We start from the raw sequence: 21,621 nt of genomic DNA, 5'->3' as shown, positions 1-21,621 counted from the left end.
CCTCATGATATGCTTTATCTCCTATACTTAAACCTAAACCTCATAGAAACCTCTAATATATTTATACTTTCATTAAGACACAATCTGCATGTTTATGAACTGATTTCCTCCTAGTAATCGGCTGATCACATGCAGTTTGTTTTAGTTTTTGCTTCTCTTGAAGGGACATTTAGTTCCCATGTAAGCACAACCTGACCCACACTCATTCTTAACAAAACAAGTCATGATATAAACTCAATTTGATTATATATTCATATCCAGCTTCCAGAATACACTATATATTGAGGAAATTATCTGAGTTTCTCTCAATTGTCAGCAGTTCTGTCGCTGCATAAGGCGATCTGTGTGTCTGCCTGTACTGTGGTAGTATGACGATCTTGTGAAAATCAAACAGTGACGTCACTTAAGAGGAAGTAGTTTGTTACATTATTTCCCAGGAGTGGAGACGCACACCTGCTGCGTCCGCATACACGGGCTATATAGATAACGAATCTGGTTTGTTGACATAGGTGTGGTCACAAAGTTCGTTTAACTTTATTCGAGTCAACCGTCGGTCATACCCGTAAAGAGCTAGGACAGGTATACGGGAAGTGAAGAATGGCTCAGGTGTGTTTCACTGCCACAATCGTTGGTTTTCTCTGTTGTCTTTCGGTTCTAAACGCGTGTAAGTGGGACCCGGACACGGAGCTCGAACAGGGTCTGGATATCAGCTCGTTTGATAACGGCGCGGCGTACCTGGCTCACCTGCCGGAGATCTCGGACGCAGAGCAGTGCCAGAATGCCTGCTGTGAGAGGGAGGACTGCCAGATCGCTTTGATCGGGACTCCGGCGGACGGCAGACCAGAATGCATCCTGGTCAGCTGTATGAAAGACGGCAAAGACGTGTGTGTTTTGACCGAGAGTCCACAGTTTAAGGTGTACCGCAAGATCCAGCAAAGCGCGGATCAAGAATCCCAAAACGAGGCCGAAGTTCGCGCTGTAAACACCACAGGTAAAAATCACCGGACACTGGAAACACTGACACATTACCTAAATCAAATTTAACGCTAAAATGTAATCCATCTTCAATCACAATATTTTGAATATAATAATAAAGTCATATGTGACTAAGTGGTGTTTGGCGGAAAATGGAAAATTCCCATAAACTGCATGTAAATTGAAACAAACATGCTTTATGGGCATAAAATCAGCTTAATTACAGAACTAAAAAAAAGTAGGCTAATGAGTGCTCGTGAATTTACTACACTTAATTTTCAGAACTTATTTACACATTTTAAAATATTTTTACATTTGACTTTTAACAAACCGTCATAAAACCCTTGTCATAAAATGGTCGAAAAATGTCATATAAAACAACGTATTGACCTGCTTACAGTTGGTTTTATAGCTTTCTTCTCACATGACAATACATTTGTGTTAGATACACTACACATTTAAATATAAAATGTATTGATATTTTAATAAAAGGCATAACAGTAAAGAATTATGCCCAACTTAAGAGTTTTTCATTAACACTTATTCCCACAACCAACTATATACAATCAATTTGCCTGTATAATACTGTAATTGTAATTATGTTTTTAGTTTGTGTTGTAATTGGTTTGGCCATATGTTGTCTTTATGTAAAGTACAGGAAGTTCAGCATTTCTTGGAATATACATGATGAGTTGATAAGTAATATTATGTATATTATGTTTGTTCAGTGAGAAACTGCTAATAATTATCTGTGATCTTAATAGGTTTAGAATAAACCTAATGTAAAAAAATACAAATAAAATTCTGTATAGAAACCCTCCCCTTTTTCCAGGTAGTGGTTTCAGCATTGTTATCAGTTTACCTGAGCAACCTGTACTTCATGTTTTACTGCCCTGTACTGTAAACAAAAGACTTAAACTGCAGAATGGATGGTAAAGTCTCATATTACCATACCTGAATTGGACATTATCATTTTGGTACTGCAGTAATATATTACAATCAGAGACAGTATTTAATCTGCAGTAATGAAAATCTGAGAAACACATTTCCTACAGTTAGGACAGTGAATGCATGTACGCTATATTAAGTCTATTTCTTTTCTTCTGTCGTATCAGATCACTGCCTTCTCCCAAAGGAGGTGGGAAATTGCCGTGCTGCCTTCCCACGATTTTATTATGATGTCACCAATCAGACCTGCAAGCAGTTCATCTATGGCGGCTGTGGGGGCAACAATAACAACTTTGACTCCCAGAAGGAATGTGAGGCTTCCTGTAAGGGGGTGACAGGTAAATACCAAACAGTAGAGGCTTTGCATTAACACCACGGTTCAGTCAGATAACCGGATGTGCGGCCATATTGGCGATACTCAGATGTAAACAACAGCATGGATTGCACAAATAATTTACTACTAAATGCTCATTTCTGCTGTCTAAATCACGGAAATAATAAGAACAAACACAAATGTTGTCAAGATTCTTGCCCTGGAAATCCTGATTCAGTTTGGCCAACTACAAACACCCTGTTTCGACCGATTACTACAGCCCAAAACATGACAATAATTTACCATTTTCAGCAGCAGTAATCAGCAAAATATGCTAGTTTCGTTCGGTGGCATTGTTTACGCTCATTGCCACCAATATGACTGTGATGACGTGTCGTGAAAACACTCTGTATTTAGTGAGTGTTAGCATTTCAGTTTTATCCAAAGCTTGATTATATAAAAGGCTCATTGTGCCTAAGATTTATAATCCCAAACGCAATTGTGATGGATATAATTTAAGATACTGACCTTATGTAACTCTTTCTCTCCTCTGTCATAATCTGCTTTTATAACTTCACATACACTACCGTTCAAAATTTTGGGGTCGGTAAGGTTTAACCCTTGTGCGACCTTATGGACATTTTTGTCCATTTCAGTTTTGTTTTTTGTTATAAGTGTGCCTGTGTTAATGCCAACTGCATAAATTGGCTCAAGTATTTTAATTGAAATTTTAATATATCACCCTCATTTCCTCAATACAAAAAATCCTCACACTCAGGACCTTAAGGACAAAAATGTCCACATTGAAACCCATTAAAAAAAAAAATTTTTAAACCCTGGGCCATTTGACTATAAAATGACGCAGTAACTAATAGGCATTCGTTCTATCGGCAAGGCTTCAAATTTTACAGTTTTACTATTTTTTTACTAGATTGTGCCATTTTTTAAAATTTGGCATATACATTTTTTAAAAACAAAATCTAACACTACATAAAAATATAAATACCTCAAAATTAATGTTGTTGTTCTTCACTGACACACCCAAGAATCTATTAAGCAAGGAAAAAATTCTGCTAAGCACTTAGTATATGGAAATTACTACTATTTTCTTTTTGTTTCATAAAAAACACCTGTGGCATTATGCAAACAAACCAGCATTTAAAGGGTAACAAATTAAATTAATGAATGTTTGGTATTTATGGATAGAACAGATGTTGGTCAAAAAAATCAACATCAATAAAAGTGGAAAAATATATTAATACATCAAAACACATTGTCCATTTTGTACCTGTGTAACTTTTTTTTGACACAAAAGGGTTAATGACTGTGAAGTTTCTTACACTCAGCAAAGACTGCAATTTTTTTGTCTAAAATACAATAAAAAGAGTAATGTGAAATATCATTAAAAGGTAAAAAAAAAACTCTTATCTATTTGAATATATTTTAAAATGTATTTTATTCCTGTGATGGCAGTCAGTACTTCATTCTTGAGAGTTACACGATCCTTCAGAAATCATTCTCAAGGAACATTTCTTTTTATTATCAGTGTTGAAAATGGCTACATTTTCCAAGTACATTTGTTCAGGATTTTTTGATGAATCAAAAGTTTAAAAGAGCTGCATTTATTTAAAATGCTAAACTTTTATAACATTACACATTTTTTTGCTGCAACTTTTGATCAGTTTAATGTGTCTTTTCTGAACAAAGGTCTTAAAGTTTAAAAAATTATACTTTTGAATGGAAGTTTAAAAAAGCATTATTTAATTTGACTGCTATTTATTGATTCAAACTTCCTGCTTTAGAGCTAAAAGCTTTTGCGTCAAGTCCTTTTCATTGTTTGTGCATCACAGCTGAGACATGATGACAAGATCTGTACATGTTGAGTTAGTCTATTGAAGTGCAGTGACAAAAACAGAACATGTGATGACAGACAAAGGGAATCTTCAGTAAGGTGTGGTTTTAGGTTAAGAGTCATTTTATTAGATTACTATTCAAAGAATCATACTTTCATCACTGGAGTGGACTAGATCACTAATATTTAAGCTCCACACAGTGTGCCAACAGCCTAGTTAAGATGTAGAGTGCAAGAAATGTGGCTAAATAAATGCAAACCAATAAACACATCCTGGATTTGTGGCCAGCCGCTATTTGCATCTATGTTTGCATTGACTTATTCACAGCACCCAGAGGAAATACAGATAAATTTTGTGTGCTGAAAGAAAAATGTGTTTTATTGAGGATTTTGGGTTTAAATCTTAAATCACATACATACTAGTATGTGAGGCCTATTATAATCAATGTAAAAGTCACTTGGAAAGGTTTTTACAGCATATCAGTCTATGGTCTGACAGACTGATGAAAACAGAGGTTTGGAGAAGGAGACCAAAATATGAGGTTTGGAAAACCATATAACTCTTTTTGCAGCCATTCTCCAATGAAAGTGGGCATGAATCCAGTACCCACATTGTAGTTTGTGGTCGAGCGTGCTCAGTATGGTCAGTCTGCTGGTTCACGTCCTGCTATATTTGAATTGTGTCGAGTTGATTTCCACTTAGGTAACTTTACATGGAGTCTGTATTATTACATTACTCTCAGGACATTCTCAAAGCTAAGCGTATAGTTGTTTTAATTTTATGGGGTGAAATCAAAACTTTTCCATAGTTTCAGTGGGTTTATGCTGAATGTCTTAACAAGTTGGTTTCATCTTACTCTGGGTTGTTGAATAACCGGTTTGGTGACCTCTATGCAGATGGATTACCTGTCCTCGACAAAGGCATGACAAACACTGTTGTCACTGTTTGTTCTTTTACCTCTTTCCTCTTTTAGAAGAATTACACTTAAATGAGTGATCGATTTAGACTGGAAAGAGGAAAGTTTTTTTTAGATTTCTTTATGGGGTCATTGTGCTCCGTGCCTGCTGTATCCAAATTACCCTTTGTGATCCCTGGAATTACCAGTTTTATGAGATGAGATGACTTTTAAATGGAAAAAGATGCCATCTGCTTCTAATAGAGACGCTTAGGCAAAATCCTATTATTGTCTTTGGGAAGTCATTCGGAGAATTTTATTTACAACACTCTGGACTATTTTGTGTTATGCAACATTGTTGTGCAACTGTGTTCATGGGACTTGCAGTACATTTTTGTAGAACATTCTTTACTGTTTATTTTCCTTCAAAAGCACGGAAAAGTTAAGTTTAGTTTGGTAGTTATTACTGAACCCAAATTTGGAATGGTAGTGTAAGATTTAATTTTTTCGCAGACATTATTACTTTTATCCAGCAAGGGTGCATTCAGTTGATCAAAAGTGACTTCTAAGCTTTCTGTTTATCAAAGAATTCTGAAAAAATAATCAATTCCACAAAAAAACAACTGTTTTTAACACTGATAATAAGAAATGTTTCCTAGGCACCAAATCAGAATATTAAAATGATTTTGAAGGATCATGTAACACTGAAAACTGGAGTAATAACTGCTGAAATTCAATGTCTTATATTCAATATTATTGTTTTTACTGCATTTTTGAACAAACAAATGTAGGCTTGGTGAGCATAATAAACATATTTTAAGAGCTTTAAAGGGATAGTTTTCTCAAAAATGACAATTTTGTCATTAATTACTCTTGTTCTAAACCTGTAAGACCTTTATTCATCTTCGGAATAAAAATTAAGATATTTTTGATGAAATGGACTATTTTAATGATGTCCTTACTGCCTTTTTGGGCCTTGAATGTGTCAGTTTTTAACATTTGATAATAAGAGATGTTTTCTAGGCACCAAATTAAAATATTAAAATGATTTTTAAAGGATCATGTGACACTGAAGACTGAAATAATGACTGCTGAAATTCAACATCATATATTCAAAAAATGAAATATTTCACAATATTACTGGTTTTACTGCATTTTGAACAAATAAATGTAGGCTTGGTAAGCATAATAAACTTATTTTAAGAGATGTAAAGGGATAGTTCACTCAAAAATGAACATTTTGTCATTAATCTCTTATGTTGTTCTAAACCCATAAGACCTTTGTTCATCTTCGGAACAAAAATTAAGATATTTTTGATGAAATGGACTGTTTTAATGGTGTCCTTACTACCTTTCTGGGCCTTGAATGTGTCAGTTGCGTTGCTGTTTATAGAGGGTCAAAAAGCTCTCGGATTTCATCGATAATATCTTAATTTGTTTTCCGAAGATGAAAGAAGGCCTTGCTGGTTTGGAAAAGACATGATTAATTAATGACAGAATTAAATTTTTTTTGACTGAGCTATGCCTTTAAAAGCTTTTAAATGGTGGTGTATGTCTTGTTCAGAAATGTATAGTTATATACACATACAGTAGAGTAATTGAAAGTGTTTTTCTGCTCTCTTCAGGTGCTGTGCCTGCGGACTCTCATTTTGTTGCCCAACGGAGCAGAATGTCTGTACCTGAAAACAACATTGGTAATCAAATCTGTCTGTTGTCAAGATGTCCCAGTGAGACCGGTTCTCAGAGATATGAGTCATTATGACACAGCTGATGATCAGCTAAATGGAAAGATTATTTTATAAATAGTAAATAGTAAGCTCAACTTATGTCAGAGCTCTCAACAATCATGCTCCACTAACAATATATAATAACATAATAAATGAACCTTTTGTAATGAATTAAGAGTGTCTAAGGAGTCCAGGAACTGATTAAAAACATAAAAATAACATAATAATAACATAACAAAAAATGTTTCTAGAGCAGCAAATCAGCATATTAGAATGATTTTTTTTTTAAACTAAAGTAATGGCTGCTAAAAACTTCTATAAAGAATTAATGTTTGTTTAGGGGTCCATAACACATAGTGGTCGTTAATATTTTCTGGTTCAAATAAAACTGAGATTGTATTAACTTAAAAATGGATGATAGGCACTTAAGTATTTTAGTGGTATTTTACCAGGAACTTAACAGATAAAATATTCATATTGTGTATCTCTCTCTTCAGATGTTGAACCTCTTCCTGAAATGACATCAGAGGAATATGAAGGTATTTTAGCTTTAGTGGTTTTACATTGTCCAGTACAGTACAGATGTACGCTGTTGGCTCTAATGCCTTCTTCCTGTCTGTCTTGCCGTATTAGCGAAGTGCATGGCTCCCGCACTGACCGGACGCTGCAGAGCCTCCATTAGACGCTATAACTACAACAATGGTGTTTGTAAACCATTTATCTATGGAGGCTGTGGTGGCAATGAGAACAGTTATGAAACTGAGGAATCGTGCATGGCAGCCTGCACAGGTATTGATCATCATTTCCCAATCATCCATCATCCTATAACTCACTCGTGAAATTATAACTCCGTGTGTTTGCATTCCAGTGAACGTCATTTACAGCAACAAGGAGGAGCCCGTTGTTCCCACGTCTCCTAGCAGCATGCACAGCTTTGAAGGTAAAATATGAAAAAATCAGTCTTGAATTTCTGTATTTCAAATGTATTGCCAATAATGCAATAGTGAGTGAATACAGTGTTAATTAAACTTACTTTCTTCTGTAACTTAATACAGAAAGCTGTGCTGGGCCATCCGACTCTGGCCCGTGCCGTGCAGCCTTCCCAATGTTTTACTTTGAGCCCAGCACTCAGTCTTGTAAGCGCTTCCTCTATGGAGGCTGCCAGGGAAACCTAAACCGCTATGGCAGTGAGGAAGAGTGCATGGCAACTTGCTCTGGGAATGATGGTAAGAGGCAACAGGAATTCTCCTTCCGGTAGTATGTATGTGTCTTTTGTTTTGCTGGTAGCTTATGTTGTTGTATATCTTTTTCTATAGGCTATTTTGGACACCACAACCGTAGCCGCTGGACTCCAGGTAAGGAATTGTCAAATACCTGATTTGTAATAAAATGTATTTCATTCATTAATTAGTTAGCAATTATAATTAATTCTAAATACATTTTAGAGTTTTTATCAAGAGTTTTAAAACCTTTTTTAAATTACTGTGTCAACTTGTTTCCGGCATGAAAGTACTGGTGTGGTGTTAAAACACCTAACTATGGAAGCCTGTTTTTGTCACTGAATAAAAAATAAAAAAGGTAATTGTGACTTGATTATCTCATAAACTTTTTTTCCTCCTTAGAATTGTGTGATATAAACTCACAGTTGTGACTTTTTCTCAGAATTGTAAGATTTAAACAAAGATTTAAGATTTAAACAAAAATTCTGAGAACATTCCCCCTCAGAACTGGACTTATAACTTGCAATTGTCAGTTTATATCTCACATTGCTGAAAAAAGGGAATTGTGAGATATAAACTTGGAATTGTGGGGGAAAAAGTCAGAATTGTGAGATATAGACTCAGAATTGCAAGATATAAACTCGGAATTGCGAGAGAAACTCAGAATTGCAAGGCAAAAAGTCTGGAAAAAAATCTGATTTGTGAGTTTACATCTCAATTGTGAGGAAAAAATATCAGAATTACGAGAGAAACTTGGATTTGCAAGGAAAAAAAGTCAGAATTGCGAGGGTAAAAATATCAGAGTTGCACGTGAAACTGAATTGTGAGGGGAAAAAAGTCAGAATTGCGAGATATAAAAATGGAATTGCGAGGAAAAAGGTCAGAATTGTGAGTTTACATCTCAATTCTGAGGAAAAAAGTCAGAATTGCAAGATTTAAACTTGGAATTGCGAGGAAAAAAGGTCAGAATTGTGAGAAAAAAAATCTGATTTGTGAGTTTACCTCTCAATTCTGAGAAAAAAAAGTTGAGATAATGTGAGATATGATCTTGGAATTGCTAGGAAACATTATCAGAATTGTGAGATATGAACTTGGAATTGTGAAAAAAAAATCAGAGAAAACTTTTTGAGAAACTCTAAAAACTCAGAATTTTAAGACAATTCAGCATTGTGAGGTAAAAATTTGGAATTACGAGGAAAAAATGTCAGAATTGCGAGATATGATCCTAGAATTGCGAGAAACTTGGAATTGCGAGGGAAAAGTCAGATTTGCGAGATATGAACTCAGAATTGCAAGAAATAAACTCGGAATTGCGAGAGAAACTCAGAATTGCAAGGCAAAAAGTCAGAATTGTGAGGGAAAAAAATCTGAATTGTGAGTTTACCTCTCAATTCTGAGAAAAAAAAAGTTAGAATTGCGAGATATGATCTTGGAATTGCTAGGACACATTATCAGAATTGCGAGATATGAACTTGGAATTGTGAAAAAAAATCTGAGAAAAAATTTTGAGATACTCTAAAAACTCAGAATTTTCAGAAAATTCAGCATTGTGAGATAAAAATTTGTAATTACGAGGAAAAAATGTCAGAATTGCGAGATATGATCCTAGAATTGCGAGTGAAACTTGGAACTGCAAGGGTAAAGTCAGAATTGCGAGATATGAACTCGGAATTGCGAAAAAAAAAAGGTCAGAATTGCAACCTGCAAAGTCTGATATCTGAGTTTACATCTCACAATTCCGAAAAAAAAAGTCAGAACTGTGAGCTATAAACTCCAGAATTGTGAGGAAAAAAAATCTGAAATGCGAGTTTACATCTCAATTCTGAAGAAAAAACAAGATTGTGAGATGTAAATTCGCAATTGCGAGAATAAAAGCAAGATTTGTGAGATGAAACTTTATTTTTTATTTAGTGGCAGAAACTGGCTTCCATACCTAACAAACATCCAGCCAGTTATAAAATATAATTTATACAGTGCCCTCCACTAATATTGGCACCCTTGATAAATATGAGCAAAGGTGGATGTGAAAATAAATCTGCATAATTTATCCTTTTAAACTTTCATTCAAAAAATGCACAAAATTCTAACCTGTCATTGAAGTAAAACAATAGAACCTAGGGGGGAAATCTCATTATGGAATAAATGTTTTTCTCTGGTTCACGTTGGCAACTATTATTGGCACCCAATTATTGCAATGTCCTTTTTCCAAGATAACAGTTCTGAGTTTTCTCCTACAAAAATTTCTAATGAGTTTGGAGAACACCTGACGAGAGATCAGAGGCCATTCCTTCAAACAGAATCTCTCTAGATTCTTCTCCTCTTCAGTTTCTACACAGGGTTCAGGTCAGGGAACTGGGATGGCAATGGTAGAAGCTTCATTCTGTGCTCAGTGACACAATTTTTGTGTTGATTTTGATGTTTGTTTTGGATCATCATCCTGCTGGAAGATGCAACCATGGCCCATTATAAGATTTCTAACAGAGGCAGTCAGGTTTTGATTTTTTTATCTGCTGGTATTTGATAGAATCCATAAAGCCATGTATCTAAACAAGATGTCCAGGACCTCCGGCAGAAAAATAGGTCCACAACATTGAAGACCGTGGACATGGGGTACTTTTTTATCCCTGTCTGCACCAAAACCATCTGGAGGGTTAGCTGCACAAGTGAATATGCTGGAGTTTGTTTTTGGGTGAGCCAGGAGGATTTTTCTTGAAACCCTCTTAAATAACATGTGGTGATGTAGGGGCTGTTTGATCATTTTATTTTAGGCTTTCTGACCCCAAGACTCAACAATTCTCTGCAGTTCTCCAACTGTGATCCTTGGAGAGTCTTTGGCCACTCAAACTCTCCTCCTTATTGTGCATTAGGATGATATTATAGACACACGTCATCTTCTAGGCAGATTTGAAACATCTTTAGTTAACTGGAACTTCTTAATTATTGTCCTGATGGTGGGAATGGGGATTTTCAATGCTTTAGCTCTTTTCTTACAGCCACTTTCTATTTTGTGAAACTCATCAAATTTGTTCTGCACATCAGAACTACATTCTTTGGTTTTGCTACTTGTGATGGATAATTAAGGGAATTTGGCCTTTGTGTTCCTCATATTTATAATCCTGTGGAACAGAAAGTCATGGCCGGACAATTTCATAATCCTAGCCACCCTGGTGTGCTAAAAAATGTTTTATATTAATGGGAATATCCTTCAGAGATATTTTACTTAGACAAATTTCTAGGGGTGCCAATAATTGTTGCCAACGTGAGCTACAGAAAAACATTTGGTAACACTTTATTTTACGGTTTCTTAGCTAGATGCTTATTAGCATGCATATTAATAGAATATTAGTACTAATTAAGCACATATTAATGCATCATTCCACATGACCTTATTCTATATCCCTAATCCTACCCAATACCTAAACTTAACAACTACCTAACTAAATATTAATAAGCAGCAAATTAGGAATTTATTAAGGAAAAAGTCATCGTTAATAGTGAGTAAGTGTAGCCTATTCTAAAGTCTTACCAAACATTTATTTCCTGATGAGATTCCCCCCTTAGTTCCCATCATTTTACTTACAGGAAAGGTTAGAATTTTGTGAATTTTTCGAAAAAAAGATCTAAAGGATAAAAAATGCAGATTTATTTTTACAGTCATCTTTGCTCTTATTTACCAAGGGTGCCAATATTAGTAGAGGGTACTGTGTATATTAAATAATTATAATTTTTGTTCCCACACTTGTTTCTAAAATGTCAAAAGTTTGGGCTCATGAGATAATGTTACTGTTTTTGCAATATATTTGATTGAATGAATGCAGCCTTGATGAGACTTCTTTCAAAAAATTTTTTTTTTTGTTGATGTTTTTATTACAAAATGTAACATGTTTTATGTGTCTTGCTCCCAGCCTTCTTCCTAGTGGCCACCCTGGCCATCATGTCTGCCCTACTTCTGGTAGGTTTGATCCTGATTGCAGTGCGCAAAAACTCCCGAAGGAATCTCTTCATATTGGATGATAAGGATGAGTTACTGCCTGCAGAGGAGCAGGTGTCCTATGAGAAGCTGCCTGAAGTAGTCTCAAACTAAAGCCGGAGGCCTTTTAGTGTCTGGTACAAACATCTCATGACACTCCAACATTAAGCTGAATTAAAACTAATACGTTACATTAAACTTCTAATTTGACTACATTTTGGTAGAGGTTCCAAATGACATGTTATGCAAACATATGTGCATTAGTCACACATACGACGTGAAATTAATTAAGAAAAAAGTTTATGCTTCATTATTGTTTAAAAGAGATATTCTACACTTTTTAACTGTGGGATATGTTGCACTAAAACTGGTGAGTTGTTTGAAATACTTCTGTTACCTTCTTTGTCATCTGTCTTTAAGGTTATAATCCTACAAATTAGAAGTAAATCAGCTTTCTTTCAGGGATATATTTATTGTCACAACAATAATGACAAAGCATATAATGAAGTGGTTTCTCATAGGTTGTTTTACTTCATTTATATGTATGTGTATGTATACATAAGAACAAATGCTTGATCAGTTGATTTTTATGGATATATAACACTTAAGTGAGAATGATTCTATGTAAGTCATTAAATCATTGCTACAGTCCATAGCATTGTTCTTTGATTATAAGCATATATAAAAAAACTATGTAGATATGAGAAGATTTGCAGAAATTTGATGACTCTTTGCTCTCTAATGAATGGCCTATAACTGTGAGCTATAACTGTTTAATTCATACCAGCCTATACTTTTTTTACAAAGCATTGTGAAATTCTAAATAATAAAGGAAAATTTCAGTTTGGTTTCTTTTTCCAAGTACTGATTTGTTGATATGTTAGCGTTTCAAGAAGGAACAGGGCAAACCGGGGATAGTCACACAAGGAAGTTGTCAGTTTATTTATTTAAATCTAACACTGACAATCTTTGTCAGAAATTACAACCATTTTGGGGTTCACCCTCCAAGCTAAAACTCCACTGTCATTATAGGTCATGGGTAAATGAATGAACACAATTAAACCATTAGAGCTGAAGTTAACTATATAATGAAGGTAGTTTATACCCGGAAGGTCATGACAGAAGGATTTTTCATGAATGTCAAGGGCAGTTGTTATGTGTGTTATATATGTTACATGTTTTGTGCATGTTATCTTTTCTATTTCATCTGTTTCCTGAGTTGTTTAGTTTTCCTCACTGTTTTACTGTTTAAATAATGCTTAAAATATTAAATGAATAAATTCTGAAGGATCATTGCATAATGGCTGCTGAAATTGTGGCTTTGCCATCACAATAAATGACATTTTAAACTATTTTAACATGTATACAGTTGCGGTCAAAAGTTTACATACACCTTGCAGAATCTGCAAATTGTTCATTATTTTACCAAAATAAGAAGAAACATACAAAATGCATGTTATTTTTTTTATTCAGTACTGACCTGAATAAGATATTTAACATAAAAGATGTTTACATATAGTCCACAAGAGAAAATAATAGTTTACATTTATAAAAATGACCTCGTTCAAAAGTTTACGCACACTCGATTCTTAATACTGTGTTGTTACCTGAAAAGTCCACTGCTGTGTGTTTTTTTTTTTTTTTTTTGTAGTAATAGCTTTTCATGAGTCCCTTGTTTGCCCTGAACAGTTTAACTGCCTGCTGTTCTTCAGAAAAAACCTTCAGGTCCCAGATATTCTTTGGTTTTTCAGCATTTTTGTGTATTTGAACCCTTTCCAACAATGACTATGATTTTAAGATCCATCTTTTCACACTGACGACAACTGAGGGACTCATATGCAACTATCACAGAAGGTTTAAATGCCTGCTGATGCCCCAGAAGGAAAAACTGCATTAAGAGCCGGGGGGTGAAAACTTTTGAACAGAATTGAGATTTTTATTATTTTGCCTAGATATCATATTTATTTCATTTAGTACTGCCCTTCAGAAGCTAGAGAAGATACTTACATGCAGTATTGAGAATCAAGGGGATGTACACTTTTGAACAGGGCCATTTTTATAAATTCAACTATTATTTTCTATTGTGGACTATATTTTCATGTCTTTTATGTGAAATGTCTTATTCAGGATCAGTACTAAATAAAAAATATCCCTCTTATCCCTCTTAACTTTTGACCTCAACTGTATGTGTGCATGTAAACATTTTTACTATATTTATATTTATTGTTAAAGACCTGACATTAATTATTAATAATGAAAATAATGTGTAAGGAATGACTTCTTAAATCAGTGTAAATAACCAGCAAGCTGCCCTCATGACAACATTCCCCACTGTTCAGTGAGCTATTATTATTTTTCTGGGAAATAACTTTAAGAATGTTCCTAATCAGAAAATGGACTTTCAACAGGGTTTCCGCGGGGTCTTAAAAAGTCTTAAAAAGTCTAAAATTTAAAAATAAAAATTTTAGGCCTTAAAAAGTCTTAAATTCGCTGTTCTAGGTCTTAAATAATTTTACACAGGTCTTATTTTTCCGATGTCCATGTAACGCTACCTCTAATGCTCATCTAAATTCTCTTTCTGTTGTTTCCGTGGTGTTGTAGTTCTTTATTTCACTATTCCAAATATAATTTGCTGAATTTAAACTACAAATGAGACCAGCATGCAATAGCCAATCAGCTTTCTGTTATTGGCGCGAGTCTCTCTTGGATTGTACAGCAGAAGTCAAATGGATTTAATTTTTTAGCTATGAAGAAGTGCAAGTTTAGCGATACTGGGCTTGGAAAAACTGAATATAGGGCTTGGCTAAGGCCAGTTGCTAACAACTGTAGATTTTTTTCTCCCTCTGTGGAAGTTACTGCGTCTTCAGACAGAATCGCAGTATTTATATAACATTTCTAATATATATATTTATAAATCAATAAATGTATTTACATATTAATCTCACTTTTAATTTTGCAGTGTAAATTATGTAATCTCACTGCTAACAGACATTTAGAATTTATTGATAAATTCATAAAATAAATTTCAAAGGTACGCATACATTTCAAAAGTAAAAAAAAATCGCTTCAGAATTTTTTTTTTACATCAGATATTTCTAGTGGTACTTTTATGGGGATATTTTGTGTGGAATAGTATCTGCTGATATGGAAAGTTCACTGTATATCGTAGTAATAAATTTAATTTATGACAGCCATGAAATGTTGTTTACTTTTTACATTAAACACATTAAATATCACATATGCATGTAATATAATATCTATTTCCATTACAGGTTTAGGTCTTAAATTTCATATAAGGTGGTATTAAAAAGGTCTTAAAAAGTCTTAAATTTCACTTGTTCATATCTGCAGAAACCCTGTTTCAAAAATAAACCAATTTCTGATTGGTACATATTTTAAGTATATACAGTAGAAACATTTGCTAGTGGTCATTCATTTCAATAGCCACTAGGGGGCGACGGTGGATTTAATGTTGGCACAAGTGTTCAGGAATACAAGGAAATGCAAAGTCAGTTCTGTATTATTTTGGTCTTGTTTTAATTAATATCACATGCACCACACTCCAATCACAAAAGTGTGTTTTAGATTCTCAATCAATCTTGCTTTGAATAACAACCGTGAATAAAGAGTCACAGACACAAGCAAAGAACAAACCCCCTTAGTATCCAGTAAAAACAAAATATATTTAAAAAATCAATTTTTATCTAAGAATGTATTTAAATTAACTTTCCATTGTGTTTTTAAACAGCAAAAACATCAGTGTTGTTGCTGTACAGGGTACACAAAGTGAACCCCATTTATACTACAGTATGTTAAGAGAAAGTTTCACACACCGAACAGAGTTTGGAATGAAGGTTCTGTCTTTGTCTCAGCAAGCTGAGAGCTCTGAAATTAGGTCATAAAGACGGAGCGATTAGCTCATTTCCCAGTCATGTAAAATCACCCCCTCCGCTCACAGAGAACAGGCAAAAAAGGAAGGCAGGAGAACATTACAAAAAGTTTGGCTAACTTGCTATGAAGTCTTACAAGTTTACCAGGACTAGACTAGGATCGATTCAGTTCACGCTGAAAGAAATAAGCCAAATGGAGGTGTTTTGGAAATCCTGAGAGGATTGAGGGGGTCGTGGCTCACACTTAGATCACGAAAGTGCAGTGTGGGAAACGCAGCATGTTTATAGAGGCCCATCCGTCTACTGCAGGGCTCCAGGATGTTATAAGGGCTCTTTGTGAGTGAATGTGTATCTGAGCCTTGGCCTATATAACCCCTGCATGTTGTCAGTGCCCGTGGTCATCTGGTTTCCATCCCGTGTGAGTGTAATTGTGCTTATTTAGTGTGACACCCCTCCTTTCTCCTCCTCTCCCTCCTCACCCATCACACCAGCTGCCCGACTAACTGCAGAGATGCTCGGCATTCCATGAATGTGAGAGCGCCAAGCCGCCGAATGCACCCAAACACACAATCATCTCCAGTCAAGGTATTGAGAGTTTTGAAGAGACGTTTCTAAACAGACTGCAAAATCACATCAACTTTTGTATACAAGTAACTGGTAAAGGTGGACTAGAGAACATCTGATTGCATAACTAAAAGAAGAGATCAATGCAAACTGTCAAGCTGCTTTAAAGTTTTGTTGTTGACTCCTTTATGTATTGGTCGTCTGTTGGTCACACATCTTCAAGTGATTTGAATATGCAGGCCAAAGTTCACCAAACTTGAATATTGGAATGCAGCGGGATTTTAATGAGCTTGTGTTTCCATTCTCCTGTATTTGCATGTTATTTATTTTCTTAAAGGCAGACCATGCAGGGTTGCCATGTCCTAGAAAAAACTCCAGCCCAACGCTTACTCAAAAGTAGTTTTCCCAGAATGGAAAACTAGCCCAATTTTTTGCCACGTCCAAAGTTGACAACTGATTTATTCCATAAATGCAAACTTTTTAATTTTATTTATTCAGTTTTTTATTTTTGCGAGACTTGTTTAGGCTATATATGTGCATTTTTAATTATTGAATCTGTATTTTATTGTAATTTTTTTTTTCCTCATTTTTATTTTCAGGATTTTTTTTGTGATAAATTTTAAAATTAGGGCTGGGCCATATTTTTGATATGGCCAGAAATATTATGACAATATTTTTTCCATATTATACTGTTTTAGTATTTATCAAAATATTCATTTACCATTATTATTGGAAGGAAATGCTTTCCAAGTGTTTGTATGTATACTTAAAAATTAGGCCACCTTTTAATTTTTATTTTGCTCTAAATTCTGGGTTTTCCATTTTATTTATTTTTTATTACTTAATACAAATTTATCATTAAAATCATGTCAAATTTAATGGATTAATAAATGTTTAACAATTTTTAAATTAAAAAAAATCCTGATATAGGATAATAGTCTATATAACAATTAATTTACAACAAAACATTACATTTTTTTCTGAAATAAGACGCTGCACGACAAATGTTTAATATAAAAACATGAATGAAAAGAAAATATCTTGAATGATATTCCTTATAAATAACATTAACACTTTGAGAAGTACATCATAGCATAGTTTCTGTTAAAATTTCTTCACGTGTGTTTTGATGATTTTAGAATTAAACGGTGTAAAGCTCTGAAGTGACTCTCGAAGAGGCTCTAGAGATTAAGTTCATGTTTTCATGTCCTCATTTATGGAAAACGCAGACGCTGAAATCACCGTGAGCTTCACGCGCAGAACATGTAGACTACAAGCAACAACCTTTGACCGACTGTTGTCGTGTTCATTTCTGCCGTGAAAGCCTTAACATCTCTGCTGTGGGTAAAGCTCACCTAATAGTTTGTGACATCCGGCCAAGGTACATTAAAAAAGTAGCTTAAAAACCGCTACCCGCGGCTCTGTACTTTACCAATAGTATGGGAAAACCTCGGTCTCTCTATCTAATCCCATATATGGTAATACCATAAAATTACACGAAATCTGCAAATTACATTGGCGTTAAGACCCACTGACAGTGCAAAAAGTCAAGACAGAAATCAAGGATATATGTGACCCTGGACCAGAAAACCAGTTTTAAGTAGCACAAGTATATTTGTAGCAATAGACAAAAATACATTGTTTGGGTCAAAATTATAAATTTTTCTTTTATGCCACAAATCATTAGGATATTAAGTAAAGATCATGTTCCATGAAGATAGCTTGTAAATTTCCTACTGTAAATATATCAAAACTTAATTTTTGGTTAGCAGTATGCATTGCTAAGAACTTCATTTGGACAAATTTACAGGCGATTTTCTCTTTTTTTTTCTTTTCTTTTTTTTTTGCACCCTCAGATTCCAGATTTTCAAATAGTTGTATCTCTGCCAAATATCCTAACAAACCATATATGTTTTGTGGTCCAGGTTCATATATCTGAAAAAACAAGTCGATTGAGCAATACTGTATCTGCTGACGTACAACCAAAAATTCCAACAGATCTCACAGGAAAACATACTATTAAATGAGGTGGCGATTTCATATTAATATGAAAATGTACAAAAAATATAAAGGTCAACTTTTAACTCCACCCAGGAACATAACCATCACTGTAAGCAGATGGTACAAAAATAAACCAATGAGATCATAGAAATTAACTACCAATTCACCAGAGCGTAAAACAGTTATAAATTACCATGAGATTATGTTGGATATTTCCTGCCAAATCCAATCTTATTGCTCATGATATAAATGGTTATTGTTGGATTGTAGGCCTACCACAGTGAATCATCGAGAGAACAGTTTTAACAGATTTTTTCATGCCACTTTTAGGGCCCTCTGAAATCTGTTTTATTATTTTTTTCCCCCCAAATTCCATTTTATTCTGTTTAAATTTTTCTGGATTCCATTTTTTTCCCCAGTATTATTTTTTCTAGATTCTCTTTAAATGGTTAAATTAAAAAATATTAATAATTTTTATTTTTATTTAATTGAAATTTTAACAAAAACTAAAAATGTAAGGCTTTTTTTGTTTTATTTTTACCAAACTTTTTTTTAATTAACTTTCTGGATTCCAGCTGAATGGTTTTATTAAACTTTAATAATCAAAAGCATCTCTAAATTAACTGATCTTATTAAAAAATATTCCCCCCGGAATACTGTGTTTTTCTGGTAATTAAATTCTGATAAATAATTTTCTGATAAATATTCCTTAAAACTTTACTTAATATCCTCATGATTTTTGGCATAATTTTTTTTTTGTCTCATTCAATGTATTTTTGGCTATTGCTACAAATATACCTGTGCTACTTGGTTTTGTGGTCCAGGGTTACATATATTTCTGTCACAGTTTCCTCAAGTTAAAACAAACTTTTTTTGAGGCTTAATATTTACAGACACATGTTTTGATTTAAGCTTATTGCTCTAGTTTTGATGTATTCATCCAAAATTTGCATTCCACGTTATACAATAAATTTCATTTTTATTACTGGATTCCGTGACTCAGTCTGCGTTTTCCACATTGCGAAAATCATAGAGCACTACACTTTGTATGACATGCTTAGAGTTCTAAAGAGTAGCTTGGCAACTTTAATGCATTTAATGTATGCGATTAATTACAAATTCCTTAACGCGATACATACGTAACCCATAGCAGATGTATACAGGTGGAGCTGGGGAGGTGGAAGGTTTTCAGAGGAACTCTGAAAGTGCGCTGTTAACTGCTCTAGTAAATGCTAACCAACTATTTAAATGTAAAGCAGCCAAGTAATTTAACGCTGTGAATATCATCAGTTTGCAGTAAGAACCCATCAGCCTGCGCCATCTAGAGTTTCATGACAGACCTTGGAAAAGTTAATTTATTTCAGTAATTCAACTCAAATTGTTAAACTTGTGCATTAAATTCAATCTACACAGACTGAAGTAGTTTAAGCCTTTGTTTGTTTTTTTAATTGTGATGATTGGCTCACATTTAACAAAAACCTACCAATTCACTCTCAACAAATTAGAATACTTTATAAGACCAATAAAAAGTGAATAGTGAATTGTTGGCCTTCTGGAAAGTATGTTAATTTACTGTATGTACTCAATACTTTAGCTTTAATTACTGCCTCAATTCGGCGTGGCATGGAGGTGATCAGTCTGTGGCACTGCTGAGGTGGTATGGAAGCCCAGGTTTCTTTGACAGTGCCCTTCAGCTCATCTGCATTTTTTGGTCTCTTGTTTCTCATTTTCCTGGGGATTCTCTATGGGGTTCGTGTCTGGTGAGTTTGCTAGCCAGTCAAGCACACCAACACCGTGGTCATTTGACCAACTTTTGGTGCTTTTGGCAGTGTGGGCAGGTGCCAAATCCTGCTGGAAAATAAAATCAGCATCTGTACAAAGCTGGTCAGCAGAAGTTAGCATTAAGGGCTCTAAAATTTCGTGGTAAACAGGTGCAGTGACTTTGGTTTTCAAAAAACACAATGGACCAACACCAGCAGATGACATTGCACTCTAAATCATCACAGACTGTGGAAACTTACACTGCACTCCAAGAAACTTGGGCTATGAGCTTCTCCACCCTTCGTTCAGACTCTAGGACCTTGGTTTCCAAATGAAATACAAAACGTGCTCTTATCTGAAAAGAGGACTTTGGACCACTGGGCAACAGTCCACTTCTTCTTCTCCTTAGCCCAGGTAAGACGCCTCTGATGTTGTCTGTGGTTCAGGAGTGGCTTAACAAGAGAAATACGCCACTGTAGCCAAATTTCTTGACACGTCTGTGTGTGGTGGGTCTTGATGCCTTGACCCCAGCCTCAGTCCATTCCTTATGAAATTCACCCAGATTCTTGAATCGATTTTGCTTGATGCTTCTCTTGGTTGGTTGTGCATCTTTTTCTTCCACACTTTTTCCTTCACTCTCAAAAAGGATGTGTTAATTTTTTACACATTGTTTGTGTTATGTCTATTTTAGCACATTTTGTGTTACTTTGTGTTAAATGTGTGTTAAAAACGAAAAAGAAAAAAGAAAATATCCAACACAGTGTGTCCAACACAATATGTGTTAAATATCAGCCAATCACATTGCTGCTTGCCTCACTTCATGAGCCGTTATTCTACTGAGACAAGCTAATTTCCTCGTGCTGCAAGTTTTCATCGTCAGGACATAACTTCGATGTGTGAAGGTAAGAAATGTTTGTATTTGCCGTTATACGTTTTTAAAATGTCTTTTGTGATCGTTTGGAGACGGTCGAGGGGCATTTGGCACATATATACGTGCTAAAATTGCCTCACGAATGCCGATGCGAGCTGCGCCTGCGACTGCGGCACATCACGACGGTGGGAGCTTATTTTAACAAGCTTTATAGTTTCTTTTGTTGGATTAATTGTGAACAGAATCGCTTTTAATTCATCATTGACACGTTGTAGTGCTAATGAGAAAATGCATTCGTTCGTCGCGTCTTTCTCTTTGAAAATGAACAGCTTCGTTGTGACATGTAGGCTATTGTGCAAATTGCCCTAAGACGCTAACATAATCTCTAATGCTAAAGCTTTTCTTGCCTTTTTAGCTATCGCTATTTTACAATATTCGCTATGTGTAGCCTATAAATAACAAAAGTTATCTTTATTTTACTCTTGCAGCTTTGACTGGAAGACACTCCTGAAGTGCTTGTGGCAGTTACTGACATGACAGAGACAAACGAGAGACTTCATCTCATGACCCTCACTATCACTTGTATGCTGATAAAAATATGTAACGTTAAATAAAACGATTAATGCTTAAGAG

At 34.8% G+C, this 21,621-nt stretch overlaps 1 protein-coding gene across 1 annotated transcript; it reads left to right on the top strand.

Moving 5' to 3' along the window:
- Window positions 1-444: 444 nt before the first annotated feature.
- Window positions 445-12,749, top strand: spint2 (serine peptidase inhibitor, Kunitz type, 2). The gene is made up of 9 exons (XM_073817944.1): window positions 445-991; window positions 2,091-2,261; window positions 6,610-6,678; window positions 7,209-7,250; window positions 7,345-7,500; window positions 7,580-7,651; window positions 7,767-7,937; window positions 8,028-8,066; window positions 11,837-12,749. The coding sequence occupies exons 1-9, from the start codon at window positions 598-600 to the stop codon at window positions 12,013-12,015; spliced, it is 1,293 nt and encodes a 430-aa protein (XP_073674045.1). The 5' UTR covers window positions 445-597; the 3' UTR covers window positions 12,016-12,749.
- The last annotated feature ends 8,872 nt before the right edge of the window (window positions 12,750-21,621 follow it).

The sequence above is a fragment of the Garra rufa genome, chromosome 14, assembly GCF_049309525.1.
Source record: "Garra rufa chromosome 14, GarRuf1.0, whole genome shotgun sequence".
NCBI classification, from domain to species: Eukaryota; Metazoa; Chordata; class Actinopteri; order Cypriniformes; family Cyprinidae; genus Garra; species Garra rufa.
This window is presented reverse-complemented; position numbering and strand designations above follow the sequence as displayed.

Bases quoted from the DNA above. Each gene is read 5' to 3' on its own strand.
- spint2 (XM_073817944.1), top strand. From the start codon at position 598: ATGGCTCAGGTGTGTTTCACTGCCACAATCGTTGGTTTTCTCTGTTGT. The intron at 7,251-7,344 runs GTATTTTAGCTT...TTGCCGTATTAG, and splicing joins GACATCAGAGGAATATGAAG to CGAAGTGCATGGCTCCCGCA. The intron at 7,652-7,766 runs GTAAAATATGAA...AACTTAATACAG, and splicing joins CAGCATGCACAGCTTTGAAG to AAAGCTGTGCTGGGCCATCC.